Source organism: Hirundo rustica, unplaced genomic scaffold (assembly GCF_015227805.2).
Source record: "Hirundo rustica isolate bHirRus1 unplaced genomic scaffold, bHirRus1.pri.v3 unplaced_BUSCO_293860at7742, whole genome shotgun sequence".
Taxonomy (NCBI): Eukaryota; Metazoa; Chordata; class Aves; order Passeriformes; family Hirundinidae; genus Hirundo; species Hirundo rustica.
Window position 1 is genome coordinate 16,815 of NW_026690720.1, and position 12,771 is coordinate 29,585.

Genomic DNA, 12,771 nt, shown 5'->3' on the forward strand with positions numbered 1-12,771 from the left:
CTCCGGCATTCCCGCCGTTTTCCCGGCCGTTCCCGTGGTTTCTCCTGATTGTTCCGGTGGTTTCTCCCATCATTCCCGCTGCTCTCCCGGCCGTTCCCGTTGTTTCTCCGGCATTCCCGTTGTTCTCCCGGCCGTTCCCGCGGTTTCTCCTGATTGTTCCCGTGGTTTCTCCCATCATTCCCGCCGTTTTCCCGGCCGTTCCCGTTGTTTCTCCTGATTGTTCCCGTGGTTTCTCCCATCATTCCCGCCGCTCTCCCGGCCGTTCCCGTTGTTTCTCCTGATTGTTCCGGTGGTTTCTCCCATCATTCCCGCCGCTCTCCCGGCCGTTCCCACGGTTTCTCCTGATTGTTCCCGTGGTTTCTCCGGCATTCCCGCCCTTTTCCCGGCCGTTCCCGCGGTTTCTCCTGATTGTTCCTGTGGTTTCTCCCATCATTCCCGCCGCTCTCCCGGCTGTTCCCGTTGTTTCTCCTGATTGTTCCGGTGGTTTCTCCGGCATTCCCGCCCTTTTCCCGGCCGTTCCCGTTGTTTCTCCTGATTGTTCCCGTGGTTTCTCCCATCATTCCCGCCCTTTTCCCGGCCGTTCCCGCGGTTTCTCCTGATTGTTCCGGTGGTTTCTCCGGCATTCCCGCTGTTCTCCCGGCCGTTCCCGTTGTTTCTCCTGATTGTTCCGGTGGTTTCTCCCATCATTCCCGCCGCTCTCCCGGCCGTTCCCGCGGTTTCTCCTGATTGTTCCCATGGTTTCTCCCATCATTCCCGCCGTTTTCCCGGCCGTTCCCGTTGTTTCTCCTGATTGTTCCCGTGGTTTCTCCCATCATTCCCGCCGTTCTCCCGGCCGTTCCCGCGGTTTCTCCTGATTGTTCTGGTGGTTTCTCCCATCATTCCCGCCGCTCTCCCGGCCGTTCCCGTTGTTTCTCCTGATTGTTCCGGTGGTTTCTCCGGCATTCCCGCCATTCTCCCGGCCGTTCCCGCGGTTTCTCCTGACCCTGGCCGCGTTCCCGCGCTGTCCCGGCAGGTGACGGAGCTGGGCCGCATCGCCAGCCATTACTACATCACCAACGAGACGGTGCAGACGTACAACCAGCTGCTGAAACCCACGCTGAGCGAGATCGAGCTCTTCCGCGTCTTCTCGCTGTCCTCCGAGTTCCGCAACATCACCGTGCGCGAGGTACCGGCGCCGCGACGGGCGGCACCCAGCGGGCGGCACCCAGCGAACAGCACCCAACGAACAGCACCCAACAAACAGCACCCAACAAACAGCACCCAACAGCAGCCACCCAACAACACACACCCAACGGCACCCAACAGCACCCAGCGACACCCAACAGCACCCAATGACACCCAACAGCACCCAGCAGCCATCACTCAAACCCAACAAACATCACCCTACAGCCAGCACCCAACAGCCATCACCCAACAGCACCCAACCACCATCACCCAACAACACCCAACCACCATCACCCACCAACACCCGACAGCACCCACGCAAACAACACCCAACAGCCATCACCCAAACAACACCCAACACCCAGCAGCCATCAACACCCAACAACACCCAGCAGCCATCACTCAACATCCAACAAACATCACCCTACAGCCAGCACCCAACAGCCATCACCCAACAGCACCCAACCACCATCACCCAACACCCAACAGCCACCAACACCCACCAACACCCAACCACCATCACCCACCAACACCCAACAGCACCCACGCAAACAACACCCAACAGCCATCACCCAAACAACACCCAACACCTAGCAGCCATCACTCAACACCCAACAAACATCACCCTACAGCCAGCACCCAACAGCACCCAACAGCACCCAACCACCATCACCCAACACCCAACAGCCACCACCCAACAGCCATCAACACCCAACACCCATCAACATCCAACAGCATCCAACAGCCAATGTCACCCAACAACACCCAAGAGCCGTCACCCAACAGCCACCAACACCCATCAACACCCAACCACCATCACCCAACAGCACCCCAGAGCCACCGCTGAGTTTTTGCCTGGAGAGGCCCCGAGCCGTTCCCGGCTCCGTGGGCATCACCCAGTGCAGGCCGGGAAAGCGCTCGGACACAATTTTTGGGAAGAGCTTTGGGGGAAAACCAAGGAAAAGCTGGGATTTGTGGGTGCTGCGGAGCCACTCCGGAGGGATCACCCCACCCTCCATCTGCGTTCTCCCCCAGGAGGAGAAGCTGGAGCTGCAGAAGCTTCTGGAACGAGTCCCGATCCCGGTGAAGGAGAGCATCGAGGAGCCCAGTGCCAAGGTGAGCCGTGCCCGGAATTCCCGGGGGAATTCTGCTCTCTTCCCTCCCCGGGGTGTCCTGGGAAGCTCGGAGGGATCTGGGGGGTGGTGGTGGGATGGGTGGGAGAAGGGAATCGGGAAAAGGAGATTTCCTGGGAAATCTGGAACCGGGAAAAGGAGATTTCCTGGGAAATCAGGAACCAGGAGAAGCAGATTTTTTGGGAAATTTGGAAAGCAGGAAAAGCAGCTTTCCTGGGAAATCAGGAACTAGGAAAAGCAGATTTTTTGGGAAATCAGGAACCAGGCAAAGGAGATTAACTTGGGAATTCAGTGCCAGGAAAAGGAGATCTCCTTGGGAATTGAGCACCAGGCCAAGGAGATTTCCTGGGAAATGAGGAACCAGGCAAAGGAGATTTCTTTGGGAATTGAGCACCAGGCAAAGGAGATTTCCTGGGAAATGAGGAACCAGGAAAAGGAGATTTCCCGGGAAATGAGGAACCAGGCAAAGGAGATTTCCTTGGGAAATGAGGAACCAGGAAAAGGCGGTTTCCTTGGGAATTGAGCGCCAGGCAAAGGAGATTTCCCGGAATATTCCCTGAGCCTTTTCCGTCGCCGTTCCCAGATCAACGTGCTGCTCCAGGCCTTCATCTCGCAGCTGAAGCTGGAGGGATTCGCCCTCATGGCCGACATGGTCTACGTCACCCAGGTGAGCCGGGAGTTCCCGGGGAATTCCCAGCGGGATCGGCCCACGGAGGCCGGCTTTGAACAGCTGGGAATCGGCTGCTCCCTTCCGGCCGCTCCCGCCCCAGAGATTGAAGTTTTGGGCAAAAATTCCCCCTGTGAATCCGAACTGGGAGCGGTGGGAGGATCTGAGCGGGAACGGGATCCTCAAGGGAGCAGAGCCTGGGAATTTGGGGATCAACAGCTGCTCCTCTCAGAGGGGTTTGGGGTGGAAAATCCTAAATGACCGTCGCGTGCTTGAAAAGGAAAGGTGGGAAAAGGTTTGGAAGGACAGGATGAGAGGGAATGGCTTCACAGGGGGAAAGTGGAGATCAGGGTGGGATTTTGGGCAGGAATTCCTGGCTGGGATGGAATTCCCAGAGGAGCTGGGATCCCTGGAAGTGTCCAAGGCCAGGCTGGAGCCACCTGGGACCGTGGAAAGTGTGGGAGCCGTGGTGGGACCGGATGAGCTTTGGGGTCCCTTTATCCAGAAACACTCTGGGATTCCGTGTGGAGGTTTAGACGGGATTTTGGGAAGGAATTCCTGGCTGGGATGGAATTCCCAGAGGAGCTGGGATCCCTGGAAGTGTCCGAGGCCGACACTGTGGGATGACACCGGTTGGGATTTTGTGGGATTTTTTGGGGTCATTCCCACCCCACACCCCTCTGTGCCGGCGCGGGGGGCAGGATGGGAACGGGCGGGAATTCGGGAACAGGCAGGAATTGGGGAACGGGCAGGATGGGAACGGGCGGGAATTGGGGAGTGGGCAGGAATTGGGGAACGGGCGGGATGGGAACGGGCGGGGATTGGGGAACAGGCAGGAATTGGGGAACGGGTGGGATGGGAACAGGCAGGAATTGGGGAACGGGTGGGATGGGAACGGGCGGGCGTTGGGGGGCGGGCATTGGGGAGCGGGCAGGATGGGAACGGGCAGGAATTGGGGAGCGGGCGAGATGCCATCCCAGAACGTCCCCGTGCTCCGCAGTCGGCCGGGAGGCTGATGAGAGCCATCTTCGAGATCGTCCTGAACCGCGGCTGGGCGCAGCTCACCGACAAAACCCTCAACCTCTGCAAGATGATCGACAAGCGCATGTGAGTGCCCGCGCCCCGCGGCATTCCCGCATCCCCTGCAGAATTCCCGCATCCCCCACAGCATTCCCGCATCCCACACAGCATTCCCGCATCCCCCGCGGGATTCCCACATCCCCTGCCGGATTCCCGCATCCCGCAGCATTCCCTCATCCCCCACGGCATTCCCACATCCCCCACCGGCTTCCCGCATCCCGTAGCATTCCCGCATCCCCCGCCGGATTCCCGCATCTCCCACGGCATTCCCACATCCCCCGCAGCATTCCCGCACCCCCGCGGCATTCCCGCATCCCACAGCGTTCCCGCATCCCCCGCCGGATTCCCGCATCCCCCATGGCATTCCCGCATCCCCCACAGAATTCCCACATCCCCCACAGAATTCCCGCATCCCCCACAGAATTCCCGCATCCCCCGCAGAATTCCCGCATCCCCCGCAGAATTCCCGCATCCCCCACGGCATTCCTGCATCCCCCGCGGCATTCCCGCACCCCCGCGGGATCCCCGCATCCCACAGCGTTCCCGCATCCCACACAGAATTCCCGCATCCCCCACGGCATTCCCGCACCCCTGCGGCATTCCCGCATTCCGCAGCATTCCCGCACCCCTGCAGCATTCCCACACCCCCGCGGCATTCCCGCACCCCCGCGGCGCCCTGAGCCCCGGCGGTCCCCGCAGGTGGCAGTCCATGTGTCCCCTGCGCCAGTTCAAGAAGCTGCCCGAGGAGGTGGTGAAGAAGATCGAGAAGAAGAATTTCCCCTTCGAGCGCCTCTACGACCTCAACCACAACGAGATCGGTGCGGAGACGCGGGGCAGAGCCGGCAGATGCGGGATAAGGGGGGGTTCGGGATGGTGGCACGGGGAAATCCCACAAACCCGGGTTAAAATCCACCAAATCCAGGATAAATTCCCTTAAATCTGGGTTAAAATCCACCAAATCCGGGTTAAAATCCACCAAATCCTGGTTAAAATCCCTTAAATCTGGGTTAAAATCCACCAAATCCCGGTTAAAATCCACCAAATCTGGGTTAAAATCCACCAAATCCCGGTTAAAATCCCTTAAATCTGGGTTAAAATCCCTTAAATCTGGGTTAAAATCCACCAAATCTGGGTTAAAATCCACCAAATCCGGGTTAAAATCCACCAAATCAGGGTTAAAAATCCTTAAATCAGGGTTAAATTCCCTTAAATCAGGGTTAAAATCCACCAAATCTGGGTTAAAATCCACCAAATCTGGGATGGGGAGGGATTTGGGATCATGGCACAGGAAAATCCCACAAATCCGGTTTAAAATCCCACAAATCCAGGTTAAAATCCTCTAAATTCAGGTTAAAATCCCCCAAATCTGGGTTAAGAATCCTCCAAATCCAGGCTAAAATCCCCAGAATCTGGACTAAAACCCCCAAATCCAGGTTAAAATCCTCTAAATTTGGGCAGAAAACCTCCAAATCCAGGCTAAAATCCCACAAATCTGAGTTAAAAATCCTCCAAATCCAGGCTAAAATCCCCTGAATTTGGGCTGAAATCCCCCAAATCCAGGCTAAAATCCCCCAAATCCAGGTTAAAATCCCCCAAATCCGGGTTCAGATGGGACTTTGGGAAAAAATTCTGCATTTTGAGGGTTGGGAATTTTTCCAGGATTTTCACTCCTAAATTGGGGGAATTTCTCCAGGAATTTACACTGAGAAATTGGGGGATCTCTCTAGAATATTCCCTCCGAAATGGGGGAATTCCTCCAGGAGTTTCATTCCAAAATTGGGGGGTTTCCCTCAGAAATGGGGGAATTTATCCAGGAATTTCCCGCAGAAATGGGGGAATTTATCCAGGAATTTCCCTCAGAAATGGGGGAATTTATCCAGGAATTTCCTGCAGAAATGGGGGAATTTATCCAGGAATTTCCCTCATAAATGGGGGAATTTATCCAGGAATTTCCCGCAGAAATGGTGGAATTTATCCAGGAATTTCCCTCGGAAATGGTGGAATTTATCCAGGAATTTCCCGCAGAAATGGGGGAATTTATCCAGGAATTGCCCTCAGAAATGGTGGAATTTATCCAGGAATTTCCCGCAGAAATGGGGGAATTTATCCAGGAATTTCCTGCAGAAATGGGGGAATTTATCCAGGAATTTCCCTCGGAAATGGGGGAATTTATCCAGGAATTTCCCTCATAAATGGGGGAATTTATCCAGGAATTTCCCTCAGAAATGGGGGAATTTATCCAGGAATTTCCCACAGAAATGGGGGAATTTATCCAGGAATTGCCCTCAGAAATGGGGGAATTTATCCAGGAATTTCCCGTAGAAATGGGGGAATTTATCCAGGAATTTCCCGCAGAAATGGGGAAATTTATCCAGGAATTTCCCTCGGAAATGCGGGAATTTATCCAGGAATTTCCCTCGGAAATGGGGGAATTTATCCAGGAATTTCCCGCAGAAATGGGGGAATTTATCCAGGAATTTCCCTCGGAAATGGGGGAATTTATCCAGGAATTTCCCTCGGAAATTGAGGATTTCCTTCAGGATTTGCCCTCAGAGATTTGGGGGGAATTTCCCTCAGAAATGGGGGAATTTATCCAGGATGTTCCCTCAGAAATGGGGAAGTTTCTCTCAGGAACAGGAGAATTACTCCAGGATTTTCCCTCAGAAACGGGAGAATTTCCCTCAGAAATGGGAAAACTTATTGGGGAATTTCCCTCAGAAATGGGAGAATTTCCCTCAGAAATGGGAGAATTTCCCTCAGAAATGGGAAAACTTATTGGGGAATTTCCCTCAGAAATGGGAGAATTTCCCTCGGAAATGGGGAAATTTATTGGGGAATTTCCCTCAGAAATGGGAGAATTTCTCCAGGATTTCCCTTGGAAATTGGGGAATTTCACTCAGGAGTAGGGGAATCGCTCCAGGGTTTTCCCTCGGAAATTGGGGAATTACTCCAGGCATTTCCCTCAGAAATGGGGGAACTGCTTCAGGATTTTGCCTCAGAAATTTGGGGGAATTTCCCTCATAAATGGGGGAATTTGTCCAGGATGTTCCCTCGGAAATGGGGAATTTCCCTCAGGAATAGGAGAATTACTCCAGGATTTTCCCTCAGTAAAATGGGGGAATTTCCCTCATAAATGAGGGAATTTATACAGGATTTTCCCTCAGAAACGGGAGAATTTCCCTCAGAAACGGGAGAATTCCCCTCAGAAATGGGGGTATTCCCCTCAGAAATGGGGGTAGTTCCCTCAGAAATGGGGGAATTTCCCTCAGAAACAGGAGAATTTCCCTCAGAAATGGGAGAATTTCCCTCAGAAACGGGAGAATTTCCCTCAGAAATGAAGGAATCCCCCTGAGAAATGAAGGAATCCCCCTCAGAAACGGGAGAATTTCCCTCAGAAACGGGAGAATTTCCCTCAGAAATGAAGGAATCCCCCTGAGAAATGAAGGAGCTCCCCTCAGAAACGCGAGAATCCCTCCAGACGTTCCCGAGCGCTCGGAGCAGCTGCGGAGGCCTCGCGCTCCGAATCCCGCTCTTTTTGGGATCCGCCCTGACCCCGGCCCCGTTTTTTTCCCGCCCTCCCTCCCAGGGGAGCTGATCCGGATGCCGAAAATGGGGAAAACCATCCATAAATACGTGCACCTGTTCCCCAAGCTGGAGCTGTCCGTGCACCCACCGCCGGTTCTCCCTCAGAAATGGGGGAATTGCTCCAGGATTTCCCTCGGAAACTGGGGAATTTCACTCAGGAATAGGGGAATTTATCCAGGAATTTCCCTCAGACATAAGGGATTTTATCCAGGATTTTCCCTCAGAAATGGGGGACTTTCCCTGAGAAATGGGGAAATTTGTTGGGGAATTTCCCTCAGAAATGGGAGAATTTCTCCAGGATTTCCCTTGGAAATTGGGGAATTTCACTCAGGAGTAGGGGAATCGCTCCAGGGTTTTCCCTCGGAAATGGGGGAATTACTCCAGGCATTTCCCTCAGAAATGGAGGAACTGCTTCAGGATTTTGCCTCAGAAATTTGGGGGAATTTCCCTCATAAATGGGGGAATTTATCCAGGATGTTCCCTCAGAAATGGGGAAGTTTCCCTCAGGAATAGGAGAATTGCTCCAGGATTTTCCCTCAGTAAAATGGGGGAATTTCCCTCAGAAATGAGGGAATTTATACAGGATTTTCCCTCAGAAATGGGGGTATTCCCCTCAGAAATGGGGGAATTTCCCTCAGAAACGGGAGAATTTCCCTCAGAAACGGGAGAATTTCCCTCAGAAATGGGGGTATTTCCCTCAGAAATGGGGGTATTTCCCTCAGAAATGAGGGAATTTCCCTCAGAAACGGGAAAATTTCCCTCAGAAACAGAATTTCCCTCAGAAATGGGAGAATTTCCCTCAGAAATGAAGGAATCCCCCTGAGAAATGAAGGAGCTCCCCTCAGAAACGCGAGAATCCCTCCAGACGTTCCCGAGCGCTCGGAGCAGCTGCGGAGGCCTCGCGCTCCGAATCCCGCTCTTTTTGGGATCCGCCCTGACCCCGGCCCCGTTTTTTTCCCGCCCTCCCTCCCAGGGGAGCTGATCCGGATGCCGAAAATGGGGAAAACCATCCATAAATACGTGCACCTGTTCCCCAAGCTGGAGCTGTCCGTGCACCTGCAGCCCATCACGCGCTCCACGCTCAAGGTGGAGCTCACCATCGCGCCCGACTTCCAGTGGGACGAGAAGGTGGGAAGGGAACGGAGCGGGCCGGGATTTGGGGTGGAAATCGGGAGGGGAAAATGGGGAATTCTGGGGTTGGGGTGGGAAATTGTGAGGGAAAATGGGGAATTCTGGGGTTGGGGTGGGAAATTGTGAGGGAAAATGTGGAATTCTGGGGTTGGGGGTGGAAATTGTGAGGGAAAATGGGGAATTCTGGGGTTGGGAGGTGGAAATTGTGAGGGAAAATGGGGAATTCTGGGGTTGGGGTGGGAAATTGTGAGGGGAAAATGGGGAATTCTGGGGTTGGGAGGTGGAAATTGTGAGGGAAAATGGGGAATTCTGGGGTTGGGGTGGGAAATTGTGGGGGAAAAATGAGGGATTCTGGGGTTGGGAGGTGGAAATTGTGAGGGAAAATGGGAAATTCTGGGGTTGGGGTGGGAAATTGTGAGGGAAAATGGGAGATTGTGGGAATGGGGGGTGGAAATCGTGAGGGAAAAGGGGGAATTCTGGGGCTGGGATGTGAGAACCTTGAGGGGAAAATGGGGAATTCTGGGACTGGTGTGGAAGTCCTGAGAGAAAATGGGATTTCTGGGGATGGGGGGTGGAAATCGTGAGGGGAAATGTGGAATTCTGGGGCTGGGGGATGGAAATTGTGAGGGAAAATGGGGAATTTTGGGACCGGTGTGGAAATCCTGAGAGAAAATGGGATTTCTGGGAGTGGGGGGTGGAAATCATGAGGGAAAATGGGGAATTCTGGGGTTGGGGTGGGAAATTGTGAGGGAAAATGGGGAATTCTGTGGTTGGGGGGTGGAATTTGTGAGGGAAAATGCGGAATTCTGGGGTTGGGGGATGGAAATTGTGAGGGAAAATGCAGAATTCTGGGGTTGGGGTGGGAAATTGTGAGGGAAAATGGGGAATTCTGGGGTTGGGGTGGGAAATTGTGAGGGAAAAATGAGGGATTCTGGGGTTGGGAGGTGGAAATTGTGAGGGAAAATGGGGAATTCTGGGGTTGGGGGGTGGAAATTGTGAGGGAAAATGGGAGATTGTGGGAACAGGGTGTGGAAATCGTGAGGGAAAATGGGGAATTCTGGGGTTGGGGGTGGAAATCGTGAGGGAAAATGGGAGATTGTGGGGATGGGGGGTGGAAATTGTGAGGGAAAATGGGGAATTCTGGGGTTGGGGTGGGAAATTGTGAGGGAAAATGGGAGATTGTGGGAATGGGGGGTGGAAATTGTGAGGGAAAAGGGGGAATTCTGGGGCTGGGATGTGAGAACCTTGAGGGGAAAATGGGGAATTTTGGGACTGGTGTGGAAGTCCTGAGAGAAAATGGGATTTCTGGGGATGGGGGGTGGAAATCGTGAGGGAAAATGTGGAATTCTGGGACTGGGGTGAGGAAATTGTGAGGGAAAATGGGGAATTCTGGGGTTGGGGTGGGAAATTGTGAGGGGAAAAATGGGAGATTGTGGGAATGGGGGGTGGAAATCGTGAGGGGAAATGGGGAATTCTGGGGTTGGGGGGTGGAAATCGTGAGGAGAAAAATGGGAGATTATGGGAACAGGGTGTGGAAATCGTGAGGGAAAATGGGAGATTATGGGAATGGGGGGTGAAAATCTTGAGGGGAAATGGGAAATTCTGGGGTTGGGGTGGGAAATAATGAGGGGAAAATGGGGAATTTTGGGACTGGCATGGAAATCCTGAGAGAAAATGGGATTTCTGGGAATGGGGTGTGAAAACCTCTAGGGAAAATGTGGAATTCTGGGGCTGGGATGTGAAAACCTTGAGGGAAAATGTGGAATTCTGGGGCTGGGATGTGAAAACCTTGAGGGAAAACGCCCTGATTGAATGGAAAACGAGAAATTCCGGGGCCGGACTGTAAAAATAAAGAACAGAAATACCCTGACTGAGGAAAACCAGAAAAATCTGGGCTTCACCTGTAAAAACCCCCGAGGCAAACCCCGATCCTGGGCGCAGAGGCGCCGCCGCGGCGCCGGATTCCCGAACCGCCGCCGTTGGGGATCGAACTCTTCCCGTGGCTTTTCCCCAGGTTCACGGCTCCTCGGAGGCGTTCTGGATCCTGGTGGAGGACGTGGACAGCGAGGTGATCCTGCACCACGAGTATTTCCTGCTCAAGGCCAAGTACGCGCAGGACGAGCACCTGGTGACGTTCTTCGTGCCCGTCTTCGAGCCGCTGCCGCCGCAGTACTTCATCCGCGTGGTGTCGGACCGCTGGCTCTGTGAGTGCCGCTCTGCCGGGGGTCGTTCCTGCTTCTCCTGGCCTTATTCCTGATTTTCATGGGTTTATTCCGTGTTTTTCTGGGGTTATTCCTGATTTTCCAGGGCTTATTCCTGCTTCTCCTGGCCTTATTCCTGCTTCTCCTGGCCTTATTCCTGATTTTCCTGGCGTTATTCCTGCTTTTCCTGGCGTTATTCCTGCTTTTCCTGGGTTATTCCTGCTTTTCCTGGGTTATTCCTGCTTTTCCTGGCATTATTCCTGATTTTCCTGGCGTTATTCCTGCTTTTCCAGGGTTATTCCTGCTTTTCCAGGGTTATTCCTGCTTTTCCAGGGCTTAGTCCTGCTTTTCCGGGCGTTATTCCTGATTTTCCTGGCGTTATTCCTGCTTTTCCGGGGTTATTCCGTGTTTTTCTGGGGTTATTCCTGATTTTCTGGGGTTAATTCCTGCTTTTCCTGGGGTTATTCCTGATTTTCCTGGGGTTATTTCTGCTTTTCCTGGGTTTATTCCTGATTTTCATGGGGTTATTCCTGATTTTCCTGGCGTTATTCCTGCTTTTCCGGGGTTATTCCGTGTTTTTCTGGGTTTATTCCTGCTTTTCCTGGCATTATTCCTGATTTTCCTGGCGTTATTCCTGATTTTCATGGGGTTATTCCTATTCCTGATTTTCCTGGCGTTATTCCTGATTTTCCTGGGGTTATTCCTATTCCTGATTTTCCTGGGGTTATTCCTGATTTTCCTGGGTTATTCCTGGTTTTTCTGGGTTTATTCTGTGGTTTCCTGGGGTTTATGGCTCTGTGAGTGCTGCTTTTCCAGGGGCTATTCCCGGTTTTCCTGGGGTCATTCCTGATTTTCCAGGGGTTATTCCTGGTCTGTCCCCTGTTCCCAGAGCTTTGGGATCCGTTTTTTATCCCTCTCCCGAACCTTTGGGATCCGTTTTTTATCCCTCTCCCGAACCTTTTAGATCTGTTTTTTATTCTTCTCCCAGAGCTTTGGGATCTGTTTTTTATCCCTTCTCCCAAACCTTTGGGATCCGTTTTTTATCCCTTCTCCCAAACCTTTGGGATCCGTTTTTCATCCCCTCTCCCAAACCTTTGGGATCCGTTTTTTATCCCTTCTCCCAGAGCTTTGGGATCTGTTTTTCATCCCCTCTCCCCAACCTTTTGGATCCATTTTTCATCCCCTCTCCCGAACCTTTGGGATCCATTCCCCACCCCTCCTCCAGAATCCATTTCCCCTCCCTCCATTCCCGCCCCCATCCCGCAATCCCGAACCCTCCCTCGCTGACCCCCCGCCCACCCCTGAGACCCCCTGCAATTCCTCTCCGTCCCCCAGCCTGCGAGACGCAGCTCCCGGTGTCCTTCCGGCACCTGATCCTGCCGGAGAAGTACCCTCCTCCCACGGAGCTGCTGGACCTGCAGCCGCTGCCGGTGTCGGCGCTGCGCAACAGCGCCTTCGAGAGCCTCTACCAGGACAAGTTCCCCTTCTTCAACCCCATCCAGACCCAAGGTGCCTCCGGCCCCGCGCCCACCGCCGGGATCCGCGCGGGTTTGCGGGAATCGGGCGGGGAACGCGCGCCGCCGGAGCCCCGGGGGGGTTCGGGGGGTTTGGGGTCGCCGAGGGGTTCGGTGGCTTCCCGGGGACGGTGGTGGGTGTTGGTGGGTGTTCCTGGCTCTTGGCACACTTAGTGGATTTCTTGGGGCGGGGGGGTTGTGGGGTGGGAACCCTGTTCACAGAGGTTTGGGGTCTGGGGTTTGTTCCCCATTCCCAGAGGTTTGGGGTCTGGGGTTTGTCCCCATTCCCAGAGGTT

General features: G+C 53.7%; 1 protein-coding gene across 1 annotated transcript in view; it reads left to right on the forward strand.

The window, feature by feature from the left end:
- The window catches only part of LOC120748253 (U5 small nuclear ribonucleoprotein 200 kDa helicase-like), a gene marked incomplete at its 5' end in the record, with an annotated part of 59,241 nt that overhangs the window by 14,577 nt on the left and 31,893 nt on the right, over positions 1 to 12,771 (forward strand). Inside the window, 8 exons of the mRNA XM_040054367.2 lie at positions 1,013 to 1,165; positions 2,200 to 2,280; positions 2,881 to 2,964; positions 3,965 to 4,071; positions 4,744 to 4,862; positions 8,603 to 8,757; positions 10,775 to 10,964; positions 12,297 to 12,470. Coding sequence (XP_039910301.1) covers positions 1,013 to 1,165; positions 2,200 to 2,280; positions 2,881 to 2,964; positions 3,965 to 4,071; positions 4,744 to 4,862; positions 8,603 to 8,757; positions 10,775 to 10,964; positions 12,297 to 12,470 — 1,063 coding nt within the window. The remainder of the gene's footprint in view (positions 1 to 1,012; positions 1,166 to 2,199; positions 2,281 to 2,880; positions 2,965 to 3,964; positions 4,072 to 4,743; positions 4,863 to 8,602; positions 8,758 to 10,774; positions 10,965 to 12,296; positions 12,471 to 12,771) is intronic.